The sequence below is a fragment of the Halichoerus grypus genome, chromosome 4, assembly GCF_964656455.1.
Source record: "Halichoerus grypus chromosome 4, mHalGry1.hap1.1, whole genome shotgun sequence".
Lineage (NCBI taxonomy): Eukaryota > Metazoa > Chordata > Mammalia > Carnivora > Phocidae > Halichoerus > Halichoerus grypus.
In genome coordinates, this window is record NC_135715.1 from 100,902,142 (window position 1) to 100,925,979 (window position 23,838).

General features: G+C 45.3%; 1 protein-coding gene across 8 annotated transcripts in view; it reads left to right on the top strand.

Annotated features, from left to right (window-relative positions):
• MGAT5 (alpha-1,6-mannosylglycoprotein 6-beta-N-acetylglucosaminyltransferase) overlaps positions 1-23,838 on the top strand; it is a 557,249-nt gene that overhangs the window by 513,103 nt on the left and 20,308 nt on the right. For all 8 annotated transcript variants that reach the window (XM_078070704.1, XM_078070706.1, XM_036106945.2 and 5 more), the window contains 3 exons: positions 6,053-6,199; positions 13,643-13,759; positions 20,048-20,122. In XM_078070704.1, the coding sequence (XP_077926830.1) occupies positions 6,053-6,199; positions 13,643-13,759; positions 20,048-20,122 (339 nt within the window). The remainder of the gene's footprint in view (positions 1-6,052; positions 6,200-13,642; positions 13,760-20,047; positions 20,123-23,838) is intronic.

The window sequence follows — 23,838 nt, forward strand, 5'->3', positions numbered from 1 at the left end:
CCATATTGCCCACACATCACACAGGTGTGACCTGTGAGAGAGAGCCCCAGCGCTTACTAACTGATGGAGCAGTCCATCTTCCATCTTCCATTTCAGACACAGAAATATGCAGCCTCAGATAGTCAAGGAGGCTTCATCCTCGTGGCCAATGCCTAAAATTACTCCCATTCCAGCCAGATGGGAAGAAAATTTAGGTACACACGTACTCCTCTCTCCCTCTTGCCCTCCCACATACGTGTGTAGAATGCAGTGGATAGCGAGGTCATTCAGTATCTTCTCTGGCTTCCGGAACAAAAGCACATCCGCACACTCAAACACACACAAAAACGTTCAGCATCTCCTCATCCTCACAGAGACATTTGATTGCTGGAAAGATCTCATCTATTAGTATTTATTCTTTTGCTCATTTTTCTGACAAATGTGTATTCACTACCAAATACATTCCAGGCCTTACTCCAGGCATTTTTGCTACAAGGATGACTAAGGCAGTTTTGCCCACCAGTGTTTACACAGATGTGGTAGAGGAGACAAACAGGTAAACTGGGGACTTACCGCAATGTGAAAAGTGCACAGGTAGAAGTGGTAGTAAGAAGAAAGAGGGACACCAATGTACAACTTCTGTGATGCTGTAAGCAGGGTCAACCATTTAGTCTTGCAAAACACTGCACTGTGATTTGTGATGTCCCTTAAGTAAGAGCAGGAGGTTGCTCTGGAGGACGGGAGCCGATTATCAGCCGAATTGTAACGTGGTGCATCCGTGTCACCGTGGTGCACACGGTCACGGAGATTTACTCTAGTAGTACTAGCCATTTTCTCTAACCCTATCTGTGCCCTCTCCGTGAGTTCTCTCTTGTCACAAGAACCCTCTGGCCTCAGTACCATGAGAGCCCATGCTTAATGCGACGGTGAATAGGCCTGTTGTGCTGCCTCACACCTTGTAAACAGTAAACAGTTCGTGCTGGGCAGCTGAAGATGGTCGGCATCTACTGTTAGAAACTTATCCAGAGATTTCTCTTAGCCACCGCCCATCTCCAAGTTAATGCATTTATAATGCAAATTGCAGTGCATGGGATTTTGAACTGCTATTTCCAAATGACCGAAGCGGGTGAACTTTTGGTCTTGGTATTGTTGTTTGTGTTGTGTTGGGTTTTGTTTATGAAAGACCACTTGGGTACCAAGGATAGTCTGGCTGCCTACCCAGTGAGCTGGTCTCTAGGAAATAGCCTTTGACATAGCAGCCAATTCTGACAACCTTTGGGCACTTAAACATACTTGGCGTATATCATTGTCTTGTCTCCTTTAAACCTTCTAGCTCTTTACAAGAGAATCTTCTTGTAGTTTAGGTTAGGGACATGGGCAGCCCATGAGAGGGAATAGCCAAACCTGAATGGGAGAGATTTTGGCCACTATTCTCTTCCTTCAAGCATCGAGTGCAGAAGGGCAGACACGCGTCCAGAGAGAGACCCTTTAGGCTACATGAAAGCATCACCTCTCAGGAGAATACATTTCCTCCATACTCGGCTACCATATGGATTCTGTTTAAAGCTATAAAGATTCTTTTTAAAGTTATATTACCAAAAATAGGGGGATTCCCAGTCATTATATGAAGAAGAAACAAGGTTAGCAATAGTACATGGCTCATGGGACTGGCCTTTCCACGAGGCAGCCACCATAACCCATGTCTTCTCACTCTTCTGATGGATGTCCCTCCCCTTATTTCAGTCCAGGTACTTTATGGAATAGTGAGAACTCATAAATACACATGCAGGTGCCAGGCATCTTGTAAACCGCACAACCACAACTCAGGCACACCTAAGCTCTAGCTAAACAGTACAAGGTCATGTGTGTGTGCAGCTGCATGAAGTTGAATCTGGATTCCGACTCCTGTTCAGTGAACATTTACTTCAGTGCCAAACCTTGGAATACATCGTTTCCATGAAATATCTCATTTAATCCTCTCAGCAACCTCATGAAATAAAGCACTATCATTTGCACCATTTTTACATATGACAAGACAGTTTAGAGAGCTTATGTAACCTTGACTGAGGTCCCGTAGCTGGAGAGAATACGTTATAATGGACCTCAGCTAATCCATAGGAAGAGGCATGTAACAGTTTCCCACAGTTAGAGAACTAGGAAGTGAGGCTGTCAGGGTTTGAACTTTGGTCGGCCTGAGTTTAGACCCTGTGCTGTCAGTTCCCACATTGTCCTGATCACTTTGTGCCAGTATTCAATTTATTGGATAAGCTAAGATTGATTCATTGTTCAGACTCCCTCCTGAGCCGCTCCACCAGTTTAGCTAGGTCACGCTAGTCAGAAAAGCTTACGTGGTGCGCGTGTCTTCTATTTTGGATTATCTTCATGTTCCCCATCAAGAGTGACTGGAAACTGACCAAATTCATGTGGAGTCTTCCTAAGAACCACTTTGATCCATGTTGAAAGGATTCCTTGTTAACTGCTCCAGTTAGGGGTTTAGAACAATTCTGTTTCTCCCTTTCACACAGGGTAAGACTCCGAGTGGTTTTACTGAGCCGTTTGTGGACATGTAGGAATGTCCCAATCCTGTGCCGTGAATAAAATCTCTGGTGCTTCATCCGTTTTCTCTTGCTTAGTATTAGTTCAGAAATTTAATTGTAGAGCATGTAATCCCTAGGTTTAGAAATGCTTATTGATGGGAAGGAGTTGCAGCCATGACAATGTTCCGTCATCTGGATTCAGGGCTTCTGAAGGCCAGATGCAGTATAAATAAAATATGCCCAGTTTCCTCTCGAAAAGTGAAGCTCTGCTTGAATGAATTCTTGTGATGTGTCTCTTGCCTCCATGCTGAGGATATCTGTAAGTAGCACAGTGCTGGGGAAGCTGGGGACTTGGGGGGAAGGAAGTTTAGTATGGTTAAGGCACCCATGTGTGCCAAGGCCATGGGACGCAGGAGTTTAAGGGCTACCCTTTGCTGGTGAGGAGCTCTCTCTGCCTACCCTTTTTGTGATTCAAACCTCAAGAGTGCTATTTGACCTTAATCTGTCTGCTCCATTATAATGTCACAGGTATTGAGTACACAGGAAGCAAGAAAAAATTGCTTATTGACAGAAATGACAAAGAACTGTTATTTTGTGTTTCTGAGTTGTGCATTTCCTGCAATACTAATTAGTGTGACAAGAAAACTCATTGCCAAGAAATTGTATGGTATTTGCTTAAGCTTCATTCTCAAATTGTGAGGCTTTGGAGAGTTAGCCCGAAATGTTTACTTTCTGTGTACTGAGATGTTTCGATGCCCAGGGCAGCCGAGATGGTGCAAATTGTTATTCAGATATAATTAAACCTAGGTCACATTCAAGTCCATTAAGCAACAGCCCCAAATCCTTTTAATTAATGGGTTTAGATTGGTTGGTCTAAAGGAGCTAATTAAATTTTTTTCCAAGATTTTCTGTTTAAATAATCATTGTGCATCCTACATTTTCTCCAAAGTTCTTGGCAATTTAAGTTTGATGAAGGTATCAGCACTTCATGGCAGGCCCTGATTTTCAGAGGTCAGGACACATTGTGGGCTCCAGGTCTCTGGTTAAACCCACAGAGCCCCCCATCTGCATCTTCCAGCACCTTTCTTCTCAGAGTCAAAAGGATCTGGAAGCCCTATGCTTTCCTGCAACCTGAGAGAGGTCATCTTTCCCCTGGAGAGCCTGCATATCCTCCCAAAAATCTGATAGGGAGGGCGGATCACAGAGCTCAAAAGCCTGAAGGATGGTAACCCTGGATTCTTCATATTTAATCAAGCTGTGATGTCTTGGGATGAGTCCTTCCCACTCTCGCCTTCCATTTCTTCTGCTGCCGTCAGGCATCCTCCCCCACCCCCACCCCTGAGCCGCATGCTGAGGCCACACACTATACACTTAGGTTCTCTCTGATCATCTCATTCCTGTCAGCTACTTAAGAAGAGTAAGATCCAGGAGCACCTGGGTGGCTCATTCGGTTAAGAGTCCAACTCTTTTTTTTTTTTTTTAAGATTTTATTTATTCATTTGAGACAGAGATAGAGCATGAGCAGGGGGAGAGGCAGAGGGAGAGGGAGAAGCAGGCTCCCTGCTGAGCCAGGAGTCGGACGCGGGCTAGATCCCAGGACCCTGGGATCGTGACATGAGCCGAAGGCAGATGCTTAACTACCTGAGCCACCCAGGCACCTCAAGAGTCCAACTCTTGATTTTGGCTCAGGTCATGACATTGGGCACCAAGCTCAGCTGGGAGTCTGCTTGAGATTCTCTCTCTCCCTCTGCCCTCCTCCCATGCATTCTCTCTCTCTCTCTCCCAGTCCCTCCCTCTCCCTCTCTCTCTCTCAAATAAATAAGTAAATAAAATCTTTAAAAAATAACAGTAAAATCCAGAAACAGGGCCTCCAAGTGGTGGTGGAGATGCCCCTTTATTCTACATCTTCCAGGCTCCTACTCACATGGTATTCCTCACCCATGTCTCCAGTGGTTCTGCCCAAGGGATGGTGCCCCCGGCTGGCACTGGGAGCTCTGCTGGCCCATAGCTGCTCTCCTCAGCTCCTCCAGTGGATGTCCCTGGCAGTGTATTTGGTCATCCCAAAGTTTACAGGAAATGAACGGTTATTCCTCTGAAACAAGCAAAGGTTAAGTGCCCTGTTTTGTGCAAAAGAATATACAGTTCAAAAACCTGGGGTTTTTGTTTCTTGTCCCAGAAAAATCCCTGTGGGGGCTACAGTATGTCCAGCATGGGCCATGGTCAGTGTTCAGTCCCGAAACTGAGTGCCCAGCACAAACTTCCTGCATCTCTCAGTGGTGCCCAGGGAACCCAGCGGCTGGGACTCAGGTCTCTCCACATGGAACCATTCTAAGTAAGCAATTCCATTTAAGCAGCCGCAAAGACGGAATCGCTGGGGAAAGGGCCCCGTGAAAGGAGAATCAGGCCTGCCGTGTATCCACTTCGCCAATATCCTTCACTCTCGGGGCCTGGCTGCGTGGGTGTTCCTCAGCGTGATGGCAGAAGGGAACGGTGCCGTGGGGCCCCGTTATCCTTTGGTGATGGATGTGTCTCCCGAGGCTGAGTGATCTCAGCCTTGGCTCCTTGGTGTGGTAGGGAGATCTCACACCTCCCCAAGGCCAGACTTGGACCCTGCCATCGATGGCTTCCAGCCCTCCAGCACCGTGAAGGGTCCCGAGGGGAAGAGCTGTACTGAGGCATTTCCCTGAGATGCTGTTTCGGTTTCGGACCCAGGAATGATTGCCAGTGAGCTGCAGCAAGGCGCCTTTGTCCCAGCAGCTCTGGAGCTCGGGTTTGCAGGAGGACTTGGAGAGTGTGTTTTGGCTGCCATCTATTGTCTGCCGTGGGGAACACGCATGGTGTACTTGCCGAGGAGGGAAGCCGCCTGGCTGGTGGAGCCACTCAGCACCCTCTCCCCTCCGCTGAGGGGGAGATAAAAACAAAGTTGTTGGTGTCCCCCAGTGAAAACCCCATTATGAAAACCTGTGTTTACTGAACTACCATCATTTTAAAGCAGCTCCATTTGAACTGTAATCAAACCACCAAGTGACCTTTCTGTCCCCCCCCCCCCCCCCGCCCCGCCCAGCATCCCTGAAAGGGCCTGTTGTTCCTTTGGTTCAATGAAGAAACCTTCTGTTTAGTTAAGCAAGTGTTTCTCCAGTCATGTCTCCTGGTGAGTTACAGAAAGATTATTGTTGGGTCTTGGTTTTTGTTGTTGTTTTTTATTCTTTTAATACCCCCGCCTCCCTACCCCTTCAACTGCTCACCTCTCCCCCACTCCCCACGCTCATTTCTGTACTTTTTTTTTTTTTTTTTTTTTTTGCAGAGGAGAACATAATGAGCTGAGCAGCTTCCTGGGCCTGTAAAGGTCCCCGATCCTGTTTCTCAGCTCCTGATGTGAGCTGCTTTCTCTTCACCCCACCCCCCCCAGGGTCTGGGAACCTTCCAGAGTGTCTGAGGCTTCCACATGGGAATGAAGCACGGAATAGCCCCCTGTGAGCCAGGGACGCCAGTCCTGATTGATGTGTTTATATATGGTGTGCTTTTCTGTCTTACAGTTGTTTGTTGGACTCGGGTTCCCTTATGAGGGCCCAGCTCCCCTGGAGGCCATTGCAAATGGATGTGCTTTTCTGAATCCCAAGTTCAGCCCACCCAAAAGCAGCAAAAACACAGACTTTTTCATTGGCAAGCCAACTCTGAGAGAGGTAAGCCTCTATAAAAAAATCCTTCTTCTTTTAACAGTGTGAATACTAGCTACTTACTGAAGGCTAGGAGCCCGTTCGAACTTCGTAGCCTTGGATAGTAGGTACCGTCAGCGTCATTGAAGGACAGTAGGTATCGTCAGCGTCATTTAAAATAGCTGGGTGGAAGGAGCGGGTTGCACAGGGGCTCAGGAGGAATGGCTGATGCCCTGTCCTAACCATGTGGTGGCACAGCCAAGACTTGCATCCCCTTCTGCCCCTCTCCAAAGTGTGGCATCTTTTCACTCTGCCTCAGCTCTACCCTAATTCACACAGACCTCTCCAGCCTTCTCAGTGGCTGAGGTCTGACTTTTTGAATGTCTAGAATTTATGGAATAAGGAAATCCACTGGCTAACAGGCATTTTTGAAGAATGTGCTCTCCACGATGGGCTGTGGGGAATAGAGAGTGTGTCGTGGGGTCCTTCGCTGTCAACCCTGAGAGACAAGACAGGTGATGGGCAACTGAAGTCACGTGCCTGGTATTTTCGGCCACCGTCCGCAGGCACCATCCTGAGAACTAATCCTGCCATTGCTCGAACTGTTGGCAGAAGCCTTATTTGAATTGCTGTCAGAGATCCTCTTTAAAAATCCACAGCAGGTGATGAATCACCACTGAAGGCAGTTGGATTCGATTTGGGGCAATCAACAAGTCATTTAGAGCATGTGGGTGATCAAGCTGGTGTTTCTGTATCTAGTCAGAAACAGGTGTGTGCAAGAAACCATAAGATTGATCTTCTTATTTCTGTGGCTCTGTGGGCTGCTCCCAAGGAGGAAGCCTCTCCAAGCTGGAGTCCTGGTAGCGCCCCTGTCATTCGGGGCCTTCCCCTGGGGGACGACCCCGGTGGACCCCCATGATGTAGCTGCAGTATAGCAGCGCTGTGATTAAAGCACACGGTTTTCAATTCTACTTTTAAACCTTTCTGGGTCGACTGATCACCCCCTCCCCGCAAAAGAATCTGAAATGCATTTTCTGTGATCATTTTTCACTGATCAGTCAAAGATCTTACCAATTCACGGAGCTTATTATTTTGAGAATGCTTTTTTCTGACCACTGGAGAAAGGGCCAAAGGAGGTGGAGGAAGAGGATTGAGATCCATAGATAATCCTCAAAAAGGACAATCTGTGGCCCACACAACCTCTGACAAGGGGTAACTGTTTGTGTGTTGACTCACATGCTTGCTTTTCCTTCTGCTCATATAGTACATTTGAATGCTTCCTTATAGGGAGTCATTGCTTTTGGGGAAGTCGTTCCTCAGCAATTCTTAATGCACACCTGTGTGCCAGGTGTTGGGTGAGGCCAGCGCACAGAGCAGGAGTGTTCAGCCTGGCACCGAGCAGCTTCTTCTTTGGAATGATCTGAAGAGATGCTCCCCAGCAATAGAACATCTCAGTTTGGGAATCTCTGCTCTACCATGCTCCTGACTTCTTTGAAACTTTTAGGGTAGAGTTTAGGGTAGAAAATTTGGGTCAATAAATCATCCCTACATTTTAAGTTAGGTGTAAGAAATCTCTGAAGTTTTTCTGCCCACATTGGAATAATTATTTGTAATTTTGTTTCTTTTTTTTTTTTTTACTTCTATTGTGATTAAATATACATAATTTAAAACTTAGCATTTTAACCATTTTAAGTGTATGGTTCACTGGTATTAAGTATATTCCCAGTCGTGTGCAACCATAACCACCACCCACCTCCAGAACTTAGTCATCGTTCAAAATAGAAACTGTGTTCATTAAACACCAACTCCCCATTCTCCCCTCCCCACAGCCACCAGTAACCTCTCACCTATGTTCTCTCTAAATTTACCTTTTCTAGAAGGTACCTAATGTAAGTGAAATCAGACAGTACCCTCTCATGACTGGCTTGTGGCACTTAGCGTAATGTTGTCAGAGTTCATAGCATGTGTCAGAATCTCATTCCTTGTAGAGGCCTGGATAATATTCGTTCTGTAAATACACCACATTCTATTTATCTCTTCATCTGTTAACAAACACTTGGGTTGTTTCCACATTTTCTCTGTTGTGAATAACGCTGCTGTGAACATTTGTGTACAAGTATCTGCTTGGGTTCTTGCTTTTCATTCTATGTACAAGTGGAGTTGTTGGAATTTACTTTTTATTTCTTTTGGAACAGTTTTAGTCTTAGGGAAGAGTTGCCCAGAGTACAGTTTGCGTTTAACACCTTCGTCCAGCGTCCTCTGCTGGTAACACATTACAAGGCTGCAGTACAATTACCAAAACTAAGAAACGAGCCCTGATATCACAGTGTTGTCTAAACTACAGTCTAACTGGACGTGGCCACTTTTTTTCCCACTAATATCCTTTTGCGGTTCTGAGATCCAGTCCAGGACCCCACATTGCATTTACCTGCCGTGTCTCCTTAATCTCCTCCAGTCTGTGACACTTCTTCAGTCCTTCACTGTCCTTCACGACCCTGACACGTTGAAAGAGTCCCAGTTGGCCTTTTTGTAGGCCCTTGCCCACTTTGGATTTGACGGATGTTGTCTAGTGGTTAGTTTGAGATGACGCATTTTTAGCAAGACTGTCACAGAAGTGGTATGGCCTTCTCAGTGTGTCATATCGGGGAGGGGGGCGCCATGATCTCAGTCTAATTACTGGTTCAGGTAGTGCCTGCTGGGTTTCTTCACCATAAAGTTACGATTTTTCTCTATATTGGAAAAAATATTTCGAAACTGTGCAAATAGTTCTGGTTCTCTTCAAACCTTTGCCCATTTATTTTTACCATGTGTCGGCGGATCTTGCCTACAACAGTTATTATGGCAGTTCTAATGGTGGGTTCCCCCCCCCATTGTGATTTTTTTGAATACGTGAAGAGCTAAGAAACCTGTCTTTTCTCGTTGCTGTTTCTATATATGAGCCTTTGGGAAATGATCAGTCAAAAGTATCTTAGACTACATTGGCAACCGGCACCTTTTTGTTATTAGTAATTCTAAAGATTTTGATGACACTTTGTTACAACTATTTTTTCCTGAAAAAAAAAAAAAGAAAGAAAGAAAATGAGGACACTCATCCACAATCCATTTCCCAGTGAGTGCTGTAATGTCACCAAGATCAGACCAGCCCGTGTTAAGTTATTGAGGAAAGGATGTTCATCATTTCCTGTCCATTTTCATCACTTAGTAATGTGCTTCTCAGTGAGGTGGTGGAGGCTTTCATTCTTCATGGCATAAGAAGAGAATAGGCATTAGAGCTGCCCCCACCCACCCCCCCTCCCGGGTGCTTGGTTCCTCCCATCCCCTCAGATGATTCTTCCTGTGCTTAAATGGGACTCTAGTTAGAATGACACTGTGGGGTCCTCTCAGTTGCTCTGAAAGTGACCTCACATGGATGACTCCATCAGTCCTGGGCTCCCACAGGAGGGCTGGGATGCCGAAGGTCAGTTGACAGATGTGCGCTGTGTCCCCAACAGGGCCCAGGGTACTAGCTGCAGCATTGGGGAAACTTATCAAGACCCATTTCCTGTTTTCCAGGAGCTCAGGTTTTGATACAGAAAGAAATAGCGAAGTTGAGGAGGGAGTGTCAGCCTGGAATTGTGCCAGGTGGAGAATGTGGTGGGTTAACTGAAAGGGGGATGGTGGAGGAGCTGTGCTGTAAAGGGAAGGAAGGAGATGGGGGTGGGGTTCAAGCCTAAAAGGCATGAATGTTGATGAGTTGGAGGGAAATCCTGAGAAGGTCACTCTGCTTTATGCAGGAAGGCAGGTTCCATCTGATGTCTGTCTCCTTCTCTGCGGGAGACAGTGCAGAGAGCAGGCTGGGAGCCAGCTTTGGGAGGACCCAGTGAACTTGACCTCAAGGCCAGGTGGGCCACCCACTCTGCTCTTTCAGCCCACAAAAGCCACAAAATCCCCCTAACCAAAACCGCTTTTCACTGGGAGAGTCCTATAGAAGCCCAAGGGTCAAAAATCCCTAGAAATCAATTATTCTTTTTTTTATTCTGCAAATGGAAAAATTTTAACCCAAGTGGACATAATTACAAAGCTATTTTTTGTGCCCTTGCTCGTTTTTCCAGTTAAGCAACAATTGATCCATATAAATCAATCTGTATAAATTACATATATGTCCCTTCTTTGCCTTGGAGACAAAAAGTCTAAATTTCTACATGACAGTTTTGTCTTTTACATTGGACCAATTTTTAAAACCACGATGTATACTCGAGGGCAAAAGTTCCATATGCCTTAAGTAATGTGGTCAGTTCAGGTTATACTTTCAATTTGATATAAATTGGATTTTTATCTTTATATTGGGAAACACATTAGTAGGTTCTTAATCATTATTTGGACATTTTGTAAACCGTTAGAAATTCTCTGGCTTCAGGGTTTTTTTCCATAAAGAGAACTCATGTTTTCCTTAGAAATTTAATAGCCGCTCTGTAATAATGTCTCATATTTAATAAGATTTTCATTACTTTTACAAACTATACTCCAGTAAATTTGCTGATTGATATACAGTGAAGTAGCTCAGATCAGACGGTTCTCAATAAATTAACAGGGAGGAGCATAACATTCAGAGGGGAAATAATGAATTACAAAATGCCTTACTCGTTAAAATTAAGTAATCCTCAGTAAATGTAAATGAATAAAATGATAATGGCTCAGCGTTCTGTATTTTCCAAGTGCTTAGAGCAACCTTGCAAATAAGCAAGGACCTTATAAAGGGGAGGGGGGAGAGACTGCCAATTTGTAAGTGGCTGCATAGTGACATTGATGACAACTTTAATTTACCCCCTGATTCCATTGGAAGATTTAATCAGTTTGTTCTCCAGGCCACCAAGTGAAAACAGAGTGACATTTTGCTCATCTTCAGAAAAGCTCTACTGCAGGCATAAATTCAATCCTGGGATTTTTTTTTAGTTTGGCAAGTTTTCGGAGCGTGATTAAAAGACTGGAGTTTACTTTGGGCTTCTTTTCGCCTTTGTCTTAAGAACCCTGTAGGTACTATAAAATTGTCATCTTCCTTTCCGTCCAAAGCTAATGCGTTGTTGAAGGACCTCAATTTGAATTTGCCCTGCTACTTCCTGGCTGTGTGGTCTTGCAGAATTGTAAACCCCTGTAAATCTCAAAATCCTGATTGATACACAGGAAACGTGATAAATAATGCATATGCCGGTCATCAGCACAGTGCCTGAGCCAGCCAGGGGCTTCACTGATACGTGTTGAACCTAAAATGTGTGCTGAGAGGAGAAGAAAGAGAAAAGGATTCTTCCCCAGCTCCATGAGGGGCTGTGGTCACTCTGTAGGTTCTATCACTGACCACGTGGCTGAGCGAAAGAAGAGGGTACGTGTCAGAAGAATGGGGAACTGAACAGGCCAGCGAGGGGCGTGATTCTGGCAGAGGAGGCAGGAGGAAAGTCTAGGATATTTTCTCCTCAGAATCATGATTTCCAGGGGCGTCTGGATGGCTCAGTCAGTTAAGCGTCTGGCTCTTGAGTTCAGCTCAGGTCATGATCTCAGCGTCCTGGGATCGAGCCCCATGTCGGGCTCCACGCTCAGCAGCCAGTCTGCTTAAGAGTCTCTCTCTCCCTCTGCCCCTCCCCCACTTTCTCTCTCTCTCTCAAATAAATAACTCTTCAAAAAAAGAGAGAGAGAGAGAATCATGATTTCCATGAGAGAGGGTACCAATGACAACTGGGAGCTGAGGCCCAGTAACTTAAACTCTGGGTTTCCTGCCCTAAGTATTGTGCGCACACAGTTGGTGAGGGTAGGCTACGAAGAATGGTGGCTAGGAGTGAGATGGAGAGAGGCCAGTTAAATCATCCCGTCCTCTGTGTATACTGGAGTCTGAAGAAAAAGAGAACCAGCTTCACCTCTAAAGAAACGGCCTCAACCCTACCAGACCCAACACCTGTATTTCCCCCACAAGTATATTGTAAGATCTACTTTTCTGTCCTGAAATAAAATTCATAAATAATATACCCTGCCTACATATGTAATTTCAAAAAAAAGAATGATTCCCTAGCTCTAACATAAAGGAAAATAATTTGCAATAAGGAAATACATATTTCAGTATATATATAGTCAAGGAATATTATGCCATACCCAAGAACTATAGTAGAAAACATGTCTCATTCCTCCTTACAATGAGTAAGTTTGTACTTAAGAAGAATAAAACATTCCGCTGAGTATGGTTAGCCCTTATTTGGTAAGGGCTTATGGTTGCTTATAAGTGATATTATAAAAGAGAAGCTAAGTTAAAAAGTGCCTATACATATATATATGTATACATACATATACAATTGCCATTAATGTGAGAGCTACAAATACAGACTGATTTGGGTATGTTGTAATGGAGACTCGCCTCATCTGAGTGACGTTGACTCGGCTGCCCTGATTTTTCCAAAGTGGTTAACAGCTTATGGGTGAAGTTCCAAAGAAAACACAGTACAAACATCCCTTGATTTACATGGTAATTACATTCCTGGGAAATTCAATGTATATTAAAACTGTGCCAGAGAGTTGGATCCTGTGACCCCATGTGGAAGCCCTGCGGGGCAGGTGGAAGCTGAATGGGGAGCGGACGGCCCCCCTCGTGCAGGACTTTAGGGCCTCATGAGCCATCTGCAACCCCCGGTCCTCAGCCATAGGTTCGGGCGCAGCTCAAGGCAGCACCCCCAGTCTTCGGGAGAACTGAAAATGCTCTCACGAATGTCCGGAAAGCTCCCTTCCCATTACTCCCTGAAAGGGATACAAGCATAAAGGTGGAAGCCAGTTTGGGTGGTAAATTTAGCTATCAAAGGAAGGACTCTTCAGGAACAGAGAATCACCAGCTTTCATCCTGGGTTTCTTTGGACCCTTTGTTCTTAAAATAAAACCTCCGAATTTAGAACTTTGCTGAATCCGAATTGTCTTTATCAGTATTAAGGCTCCAACATGATGCTAATGATTCGTCCTGAAACCATTCCAAAATTCTCTGTTTTTCTGGTAGCCTTATTTCTCTTTCTTCACATTTCGTATGTGCCATTACTCATCTTCTTATGACTTTAAAGCTTTTGGCTTTATTATAATTTTCTCATGCTTACCTGTGTGTCCTAACCTGTGTCTTTTAACAGATACTATTTAGACCGAGGGGATTTTCAGGGCTGCGATACGACCAAGAGTTAACTGTTCCACTGTATCTTGGTGCAGCTTTGGGGGTCGGAACCACCTGTAACAGCCACTGTGGCACCTGGTTTTGACATTTCCAAGTGGGATTCAAGATGTGGAGCTCTCACTCTTTTATTGTTCTCTACTTACGGGTCCTCAGGAGGTTTTGATCATCAAGGAAGGACAAAAATGTCTTGTTAGCTACGAAAGTACAATGCCATAAAAACAAAATGCTTCATCTAGCACAGAAGGCTTAAAAAAAAAAGAAAAAAGTTTGTGAGACTGAGCTGCTTTGTCTTTCTCTTCCAGCTGACATCCCAGCATCCTTATGCTGAAGTTTTCATCGGCCGGCCCCACGTTTGGACGGTTGACCTCAGCAATCAGGAGGAAGTGGGAGATGCCGTGAAAGCAATTTTAAGTCAGAAGGTTGTGTCTTTTTTTCCGTTTTTCCCCATCTGTACTGTGAACTGGAATGTGTGGAAAGCCTCCCAGGCCCTCTGGTAGAATGATTAGAACATTTCCATGTCAACTTAACTCTGAGATTAGAAAAGAGCCACAGTGTAGGATTTGGCCCGGGGAGGGTTCATGGGTGCACTGGAGGGTGGGAACAGAGCCGGTGCCCCTGTGTGCGTGGACTCTCCAGAACCTTTTGGCATGATTGCTGGGTCCCAGATACAATAGTAAGAGGTTGAATTACATTTGTTTCACTGCATAATGATGGTCACTCTCACAGAGATCAGAAAACACAAACCAGCTCCCCTACCAAAAAGTAAGAATGATAGGAGCTATTAAGGAAATACTGGGAAATGTTTTTATATAGCATTTATTCATTTGACTTTTTTTTTTACCTCAACATCTTAATAGAATTTTGTATTTATAAGTAACTGACATCTCTGGATTCTCCTGATCAAGTTAGCAGACATTGATTAAGTACCTACTGTAGGCAGAGCACCCTCTGAGCCACTTTAGGGGACACTCACTTCCATAAACATAATTGAGGCTGGCTCCCAGCCTGTAGGAGGCTTACTGCCCAGTGGGGATGGACCAAGTAACCTCTCCCAACCCCCTCGACTGCCTTCCACACTATTGGGTGCACCCTGCTCTCTGTACTTCTCCTACTAGAACACTATACTCTGTTAACAGTTATTTAGGAGAGGCAGTAGAAGCATGGTTGTAAGGAGTACGGGCTGCAGTTAGCTTGGGGTTGGGGTTCCAGCCCAACCACCTACTAGTAGCGTCCCCTCAGGCAGTTACTTAACCTCTGAGTCTTAGTTTCTTCATCTCTTTAAGTAGTAGTACGTACTATATAGGTACTTGTAAGGAGTCGATGAGATAATGAATATAAAGCCCTTAAGTGGAACGTCTACCACATAGTGAGTGTTTAGTTGTTTTTATTAAGTCACTATTAGTATTACACATATAATATTCTTAATTTTGTGATCAACAGTCTGGATTTACACTAGACTGCCAGCAACATGAAGGCCGGAAATATGTCTCTCTCACTGCTGTACTCTGTACCCAGCATAGTGATTCACCTAATGGATTGAGAGAGGGAGGGATAGATATTTGCCGAATGTGTTCAGTCAGTGCCAACAACAACATGCAAAAGATGGAGAAGTGGACGTTGGAGGAAGCTTTCTGGAAAGTGCAGCACTGGGTTAAGTCTTTTAGGAAGAGTAGGAATTTGCAAAGCTGAACTGAGAAGTGGACCAGAAGGACATGGGTTCAAGGCACAGTGTGAGTAAAGGGGAAGAGGCTGAGTGGAGTGTGGCCCCACTGGGTTGCCTCAGAACATCTGCCACACAGCCAGAGCTTCACCACCAGAGAGTCATTCCTATGGAGGCTGATGGTTCTATCTTCCTTTCTTGAGTCCCTGAGTCCCTTAGGGTATTAGTTTCTCAGGACTACCATAACAAAGAACCACAAACTTGGTGGCTTTAACAACAGAAATTTATTCTCTCACAGTTTCAGGGACTAGAAGTCCAAAATTAGGATGTTGGCAGGACCGTGCTCCCTCCAAAGCCTGTAGTGGGGGATTCTTCCTTGCCTCGTGCATCTTCTGGTGGCCCCAGGCTTTCCTTGACTTGCAGCTGCAGCACCTTAACCTGTGTGTCTGTGTGTCTGTGTGTCTGTCTTCTCCATTCTTAGAAGGACATCAGTCATATTGGATTAGGCCCCAGTCTAATTGGGACCTCATCTTAACTTGATTACATCTGCAAAGACCCTATTTCCAAATAACGTCACATTTACAGCTACTGGGAGTTTGAACTTGTGCATTTTCTTTTTGAGGGACATAAATTCAACCCACAACACTTGGTTAAGTGCACATACCCTTGAAAAATGAGAAATTGAAAAGGTAACGTAGAGGCAGAAAGTCTTGGATCATGGAGTACAGAACTTTTTAGGTGATAGAGCCCTTTTGTCAAACAAAAATCTAATGGGAATGCCTGATACAGAAAGCACAGAGTGAGGCACTGAGTTGTATTTGCTCATTGCTACGTGAGATAGACTCTCTTCACTCCATGGAACCTCTAGTGCTCTACACTTTAAAACTCTGATCGATCTTTTTCCACCTTATTCCAAAAATTATTCAAGACCACGTGAGAAAAACAGTAATTATAATAGTAGCTCTTATGTAGAGAGAACCTCTTTCTACACATCTGGAGCCTTATCTCATTTAATCATTATGAGCCTTATCTCAATCGTTATCTCACATAATTCTTCTACAGATAAAAAGATTGAGGTTTAAAGAAATTAAGTAATTTACCCAAGATCACACAGCTAGTAAGTAGTAAAAACCTGGATTGAAGCCTAGGTCTTTTTGACTAGTGCATTAAGATAATATAAAGTTTAGAAAGGAAAAGAAACATGGAAAGAAGTAAAGGGAAAGATAAGAGCGGGAATGAGAGGTGAAGTAAGTAATGAGATTAATACAAAAACTATTGTCATTAAAATCCTTACGCTTGTTAGAAATGGGTCAGAAATTTAGTGCCAGGCTTTCTCATATTTAATTACAAGATTTTAAATTACATGACACTCAAAAAGGCAAGGTATAATGACCCATCATTAAGAGAGGAAACGGTCATTAAAACCAGACCTAGAGATGGCCCAGATGTGTTGGAATTTATTAGAAAGCAACTTCAAAATGCTCAGATAAATGTATTAGAAGGTTTGGTGAAAAAGGTGGACAGTATATGTGAACAGATGGGGAATTTCAATAGAAAGCTAGAAACTTTTTCTCAAAACCAAAGGAAAAAATGCTAGAACTTAAAAAATAATTGGAAATGAAGAACTCTTTCAGTGGCCTTATCATCAGAGTGTACACAGCAGAGTAAAATATCAGTGAATTTATCAATATCTTATCAAGATATTGACTTATCAAGAGAAATTTTCCAAATTGAAACAAAAAGAGAAAAAAGAATGAAATTAAGAAAAGACATATGGGACTTATGAGACAATATCAAACAGCCCAATTTATGTATAATTGGAATCTCAGAAGGAGGAGTGGATAGCCAGAAGACATATTTGAAAAGATAATGGCTAAGAATTTTCTGAAATGAATGAATGACATCAACCTGTAGATCCTGGGAGCTCAGTGAACCCAAAGCAAGATAAATATGAAGAAAAACAAATATACATCATTGCCAAACGGCTGAAAACAAAAAAATTAGGGAAAAAAGTCTTGAAAGCAGCCAGAGAAAAATTTATTACACTTAGGGGGATAACAGTATGAAAGACCACCAACTTCTCATCAGAAATAATGGAGACCATAAAAAAGGTCCCTCGGAGGCAGAATGTGTAGGGCCTTTAAAACAGGTCATGCTAAGAATTCTGGATTTTTATTTTAAGTATGACAGGAAGTTTTGAGCAGGGGAATGGCATGACCTAGTTTACATTTGAAATCATCAAGAGAAATTGCAGAATATGTCTGACTTAAAATCCTCTGGTTAGTAGATAGAGGAGACAGGACCCAACTTCTGGTCTTCTGGTACCTTCCAAGACCACCTCTCATTGAGTGATGCCAAGCCACCTCTGTCCAGGGTCAGCTGATCTCTGAGAGCAGTTCCCTGTAGGAATTGCACTCGGACTTAGAGCAGTGAGTGGGTACTAGAAGAGACAGGACATCTCACAAGAAGGGAGATAAAGAGAAAAGGAAGGAAAAGGTGGGAAGATAATGGAAGGTTTCCAGGGCCAGCAGGAAGTACACAGTGTAGCCTACAGGCTTCCTTCCTGTGGCCATGTGAGTAGCGGTCCTTTTCGCTCTTTCTCCACAACTGGCCCCACTTCGGTTTCTCCATAACTGGATGTGCTCTCAGCATTCCCTTTCATTCCATTCCACAAGGAGGCCTTGACTTGTTCCTGAAGGATTATCATGCAGAAAATTATCCCAGGCCTCCTGCCCCAGTCCCCACAATAGCTCCTACCTCAGAGGCTTGCCAGGGTTCTTTTATATCCAAAGCCAGGAGTCTGGAGAACTTTCCCACACAAAGGGCCCTGTTCCTGTCCACAGCAGGATGGCTGGTGGAACCCATTGGCAGGGGTGGTTTAAGAATACAGTTACCTTTTTTTTGTTTGTTTGTTTGCTTTTCCTTTATAGGAAAGTCATTTGGTTTCATATTATTTAAAACAGTGAACAGGCCACCAAGTAATTAATGAGTCAGCATCCCTTTGGTTAAATTGGGTTTGGTTAGTAGGAGGACACAGGAAGAGCCATTTTTCTGTATTTATTGCATTTGAAATAATTTATTGCCCTTTGAGATAATTCATTTCCATTTCTAAAGGATTTCTAAAGGATGCCCTTTGGAATAAGTTGTAGGAATGGCCCCTGAATATTCAGCCTCCTTCCTACCACATAATTGGATCTGTTGATGTCGTGACAGATGGCCATCAATGGTTATTTCACTCCAGAAATTCTACTTGTCACCACATAAATGAGCCTGATATGCCAAGTCCTCTGTTGTGGTTTCTTTCTGTTCCTTCTGTGAACCTTTGAGAGGAGACCTATCTGTAGACCAGTCCTAGTAAGCCTCTGGAATCACCCACAGGTTGAGTAAATAAATATCCTTTGAAAGGAAAGAAAAATTTGCCTTTGGTGTGAAGAGCTATGTCTGGGTTGGAAAGGGCACAGCACGTGCAAAAGCTTGAGGTGAGAAGGAGCAGGCTTGCAACATTGAAGTCAGTTTTCTAAGTATTTTGAGCTCTTCTGAGGTGATCTATTGCGGAACGAGATGACCTGTGTTCTTGCAGAATAGTCCTGCCCCGGTAGTATCATACTTATGACTCAGCCTCTTTTAGCTCTCTCTGGATGGATGTAGGCAGGGATGGCTGAGATAAAACCTGTGTGATGCATTATATGATTGTGGATTTGAAGATGTATTATGAAATTAATAGTCATGGTTAAAGAAGAGTTCATATGTAACGTGTGAATCGACATACAAAAAAGGGGGAGAAGGTGCCCTGTGACCAGCTGCTTGGCTGCCCACGGGAGGATGACTTCTCTGTCAACTGTCCCATTCTCCACAGGCCTCAGCTCACAGGTGTTCTCTCCAGCTCTCCACCCTGTAAATTTGAGATCGGCAAGTGTAGGTCTAAGCAGCGGCCCTCTATCCTGTTGCTCCCAGGTGCTCTTGGGCTCTCTGAAGCTGTCAGACTGGATTGGTAGTGATTTTGTCCCAAGTGTAAAAGTAAAATTTCCATTTCAGGTTGGTAATGCTTGCTGGATGCCCCCAAAACACAAGCCTCATAGTGTTGGCACGCGCTGTGCAGCAGAGAGCAAACCCCCATGTCTTCTCCTTCCCCAGGTGTCCAAACAGTGATCACACTGCCTCCCCCACCCCAGAGAAGCACCTTCTGGGATTTCCTCCTGCCTTCAAATAAAGCTTGGGCTCCTTAGTATAGAAATCCTTTTGTGGAAATCCAGTGAACCTCTTCCCAGCCTTGTCTCTCCAGCCTTTGCGATCCCAAGCTCTACCCACCTGCTATTCTTCTTGCCTGTCTCACCTCCTACTACTCGCTCTACCTGGAATGGCTTCCACATCTTGGCTTGCTGGAATCCTAGCTGGCTTTAAAAGCCCAGCATGAGTGGAAGTGTGCTTTGACTTTATAGCCTCCTGGGCCTCTTGGCTGAACTCTTTGTGGTACTTTGTGACTCTGTTTCTGCCCCACAAGTTCTTTAGGTATGTGCTAACCTCACCTACAAGTGCAGACCAGTGCTTTTGTCACCATCCTGGCTCCTTAACCACTCATCACGTGCCCTCATAGCATTGAGCATGCATCCATTCAGCAGGTGTTTGCTGTATTCCTCCATGAGCCCCACAGCCCTATGGCCATGGAGCCTGCCCTGTGGAGCTTAACCTCTAACCAGTGATACTCCCCACCTTTTGGGGAATGCCTACTGTGTTCTAGACACCAAACTAAGCACTTTACTTTTTTTTCTTTTCATATAACCTTCACCACAGCTTAAAAGAGGTAGATTTTTCCTCTCTCCATTTGGCACATGAAGAACCTGAAGCTCAGAGATGGGGGGTGATTTGCTCAGGGTCCCACAGCTGGTGAGGAGCAGAGTGAGCTTGTAAACCCAGGTCTGTTGACATCCGAGTTCATAGTCGTAGCCCCTCTTGAGGCAGATGAGTGTGTGTGAATCAGGGGAGGACTGGGTAAGTGTCCTAGGTTCTGTGTCCTCCTCTTTCATGATACCATGGTCTATTTCCACAGATTGAGCCATATATGCCATACGAATTCACATGTGAGGGAATGCTACAGAGAATCAACGCTTTCATTGAAAAACAGGTAAGGCTCTTCAGAAGTCCTTTTAACCCATCACACCAGGGGGCTCTCATGAACAGCTAAGAGCTCATCGTGTTTCTGTGGTTATTTTCCTGCTTTGGAAGACTCCAGAAGCTGGGTAATGGCTTGATGGAATTTTGAAGCATGCACTGTCATGGTCACCCAAGGGACTTAGTCTGTCCTTGGGTTAAGAATGTTCTTTTTGGGGGCACCTGGGTGGCCCAGTCAGTTATGCGTCTGCCTTTGGCTCAGGTCATGATCCCAGGGTTCTGGGATTGAGCTCAACAGGGAGCCGCCGTCTTCCTCTCCCTCTGCAGCTCCCCCAGCTTGTGCTTACACTCTTTCTCTCTTTCTGTCAAATAAGTAAATACAATCTTAAAAATAAAAAAAAATTAAAAAAGAATGTTCTTTATGATGGTGGAAGGTCAAAATGGAAACTTAGAATGGGAGAGACTGGATGGTCAAGGTAAAGCCCTCCTGAATCATCAGACCTGTGCCCTGAATGGGTTCGGAGGGACATCACGAGGACTTGGGTGGGGAGAGGAACAGAGAGACTGTTCACTGATCCTGCCTGATCTTCGTTTCTCACCCTAAGAACAGCAGGGGCTGAAACCAGAGGTTTCTAAGCATTCTTTTAATATATGTTCAATAATTCCAAATATGTTAGGACTTTTTAGTGGTTTTCAAATATCTTTTCAAACACGACCCCTTTTCAAATGAAACTTTACATGAAGCCTAAGTATAAAACAGATAAAAGGAGGGTTTCAGTGCTAAAGTGGGGGAGGGGGGCCCAAGAGTCCACCACCCCCAACAGAGCTTGCAAACTCTGGCTTGTGCTCTCATGGCAGTAAAGGCCAAGAGCACCATTGGCATCATTCTGTTTCCTTAGTCCTCAAAAGCAGCTCAGAGCTACAAATAGACAGATTCAGAACCCCTGTGGGCAGGGCAGTATGAATTCCTTGACCACATTTTAGGGGGTCTCCTCTTAAAAGGCAAAGCAGAGTGTCTTGGGATGATCAAAAGATCTTTACACAATAGGGGATGAGGACCGTGCAGGCTAAAATAGCAATGGTGTGTTGAAAATGTAAGTAGGTGTAGACCGGAGGTCCCAGGTAGGTTTCTAAGGGAAGGTTTGCGGCGACAGGCTGGAGAGCCCCGGGCAGTCCTGGATGCTGCTATTGGAGAGGGAGAGTGGTGGGCACAGGCTTCAGGGCAGCGTGCTGATATTCTGGGTGCCTGTTCGTGGCCAGAGGCCATGCTCTGCAGCCCTGCCATCTGGGTTCACAATTTTTTGGTTTTATGACTTGGGTGCGTTACTCAGCCTCTCTGGGCCTTAGTTTCCTCTCCTGTAGAATAAGGGCAATAGTAGACCTCTTAGGGCAGGAAGTGCGTAGAACAGGGCTGGCGCATAGTGCTCCGTAAATGCAAACTGATACTGTTGATTACCTAATAGATGATATTATGTATCCTGTCACAGTGTATAATTATATTGTGATGTCATATAATACAATATAATATGACTCACCCGACTTTACCACAAGAGCTAAGCATCTGAATCATCGCTTCATTCAGTCTTTATGTAGTGCCTTGATTGACGGTGACCACATCAGCACCCTAACCCGGGCAGCCTTTCATGTGCAGACTGCACTGCAGTGCGTACCGAACACGTCCCAGCGCGTTGTCTCGCTCAGTCCTCACAGTATCCCGGGAGGTGGCAGGAATAGCCCCACGCTCTGGATGACGGGGACCAAGATTTGCGGTCGTGGGCTCACACGTCGTGGACTCCGGGTTCGATGCTGGTTTGGTCTGAGCTCAGGCGTGTCCTAGCAGGCGGGGGCCGGTGTGTGGAGCTGGACTTCCTGCCTTCATTCACCTTCCCGCAGGTGCCGAGAGGAGCTGCGGCTTCTCCTCTGGCAGGGAGTTTTAAGCTCTCCTGCCTCTTACCACCATCACAGGAATCGAGCTAAGATTGTACCAGGGTCCCCACAGCCGCTTCTGAAACCCACTTCCTCCTCTCCTGTCTCCACTTTCTCTCAGGAAAGATGCTTACTCACCACCACGTAGAAGACTCTTCATCAAGTTTATCTGAAGACTCTTGAATCGCAGCCAGTCCTTTAAAGTTCTCATGTGGTCCGTTGTCTATAAATCTATTACCAGCTTTCCTTTCCAACAGGAAGGTGCCATTCCCCACAGTGCCCTGGCACAGTGCTCCATAATGCAGGAGCATGCCTGGTCCATTCACCCCCACAGCCCAAGCGCCCTGCCTGGCACACAGTAGGTACACAGTAACTCCCATTTAAAGGAGAGTGTGTGCACGTGCCTGTGCTTTTCATTCATGCATCCCAGGAGCCAGGAAGCTCATCTCGGACTTTATGATTTGGGATACACGCTAATAAAACTGCGCTGCCCACTAGCTCCTCAGCACAGACCCTGCAGAGCCCACAGTTCTCAGAAATCCAGAGCTTTCTCTTTTGCCGGCTATGGTTGATTCCCCCATCCACTGGGTAAATGTCTGTCAGCTGGAGTGCGCTGTGGACTGGGCTGGGGGGTCAGGAAGATGTCAGGGGACGAGTCCCCGTCCTCAGGTAGCTTCGGGCCTCCCAGAGAAGCCAGTCAGGCCCACAGGCAGTGCCACCCCCATAGGGTTGGGCCCTGTAACAGTGATGTCACCGGGATGCTTAGGGATCGCACCACTCAGCCTGCAGAGCGGGAAAGGGGGAGAGCTGGGGAGAGTGTGTCTGGCAGCATTTTGTGGGAGATGGGTCCTGACAGCAGACTGAGGGGGTATGAGAAGGACTGTACAGGTCAAGATGTAAAGGCCTGGGGGAAAAAAGAGAAAGCATGGCGAGCTCACCGTGGGAAGTTTAGCTGTCACCTAAGAGAGATGATGTAAGAGACAGGGCTAGAGGAGGAAACACTTCATGAGGAGATGCTGAGGCTCAGCCGAAAAATGCGGGTTTGACTGTGGGACAACAGGAAGCTGAAGAGTGTTTTTTGTTGTTGTTTTTGTTTTTAAAGATTTTATTTATTTATTTGATGGAGAGAGAGCGAGAGCAGGAACACAAGCAGGGGGAGCGAGGGAGAGGGAGAAGCAGGCTCCCCGCTGAGCAGAGAGCCCGATGTGGGGCTCGATCCCAGGACTCTGGGATCATGACCTGAGCTGAAGGCAGACGCTTAACGACTGAGCCACCCAGGCGCCTCAGGAAGCTGAAGAGTGTTAATGCAGGATGAGGGCAGTGAGACTCTCAGATTGGTATTTTAGGAAAATCCTTCTAGGAATCTTGTGTGGGGGGCATTTCCTATTAAGCATTCTCTCGGTGCTGCTACACAAGCCAGAAAGAGGCCGATTTTGAGCTTATCCCAGGACTCACAAATCCTGGAGGAATTTGTTGAAGCCATAATGTTACCCCAACTTTAGAGGGGAGATGGGAAGTCAAGACCCCATTGAGTCACAGGTTGGGGCTTTAGCCTCTAACAGTTCTCTCCAGGTCTCAGTATTTTAGAGCTCGGGGTGTTCATTATTTTTGCAGCTAGAATATCATCAAAGAGCAGGGAGACTGGAGTGAAGGGTGTTTCTGGTGTGAACGGAAAGCCTCGAGCTCTGAAGATTGGTGGCAGCTCAAGTTTCCCGAACCTGGAACTGTAGGAGCGCTGTAGCCCTAATTAGGCTGATCTCTGCCTTCAGAGTCTTCCGTGTGATCTGCAAGGGGAACAAGGAA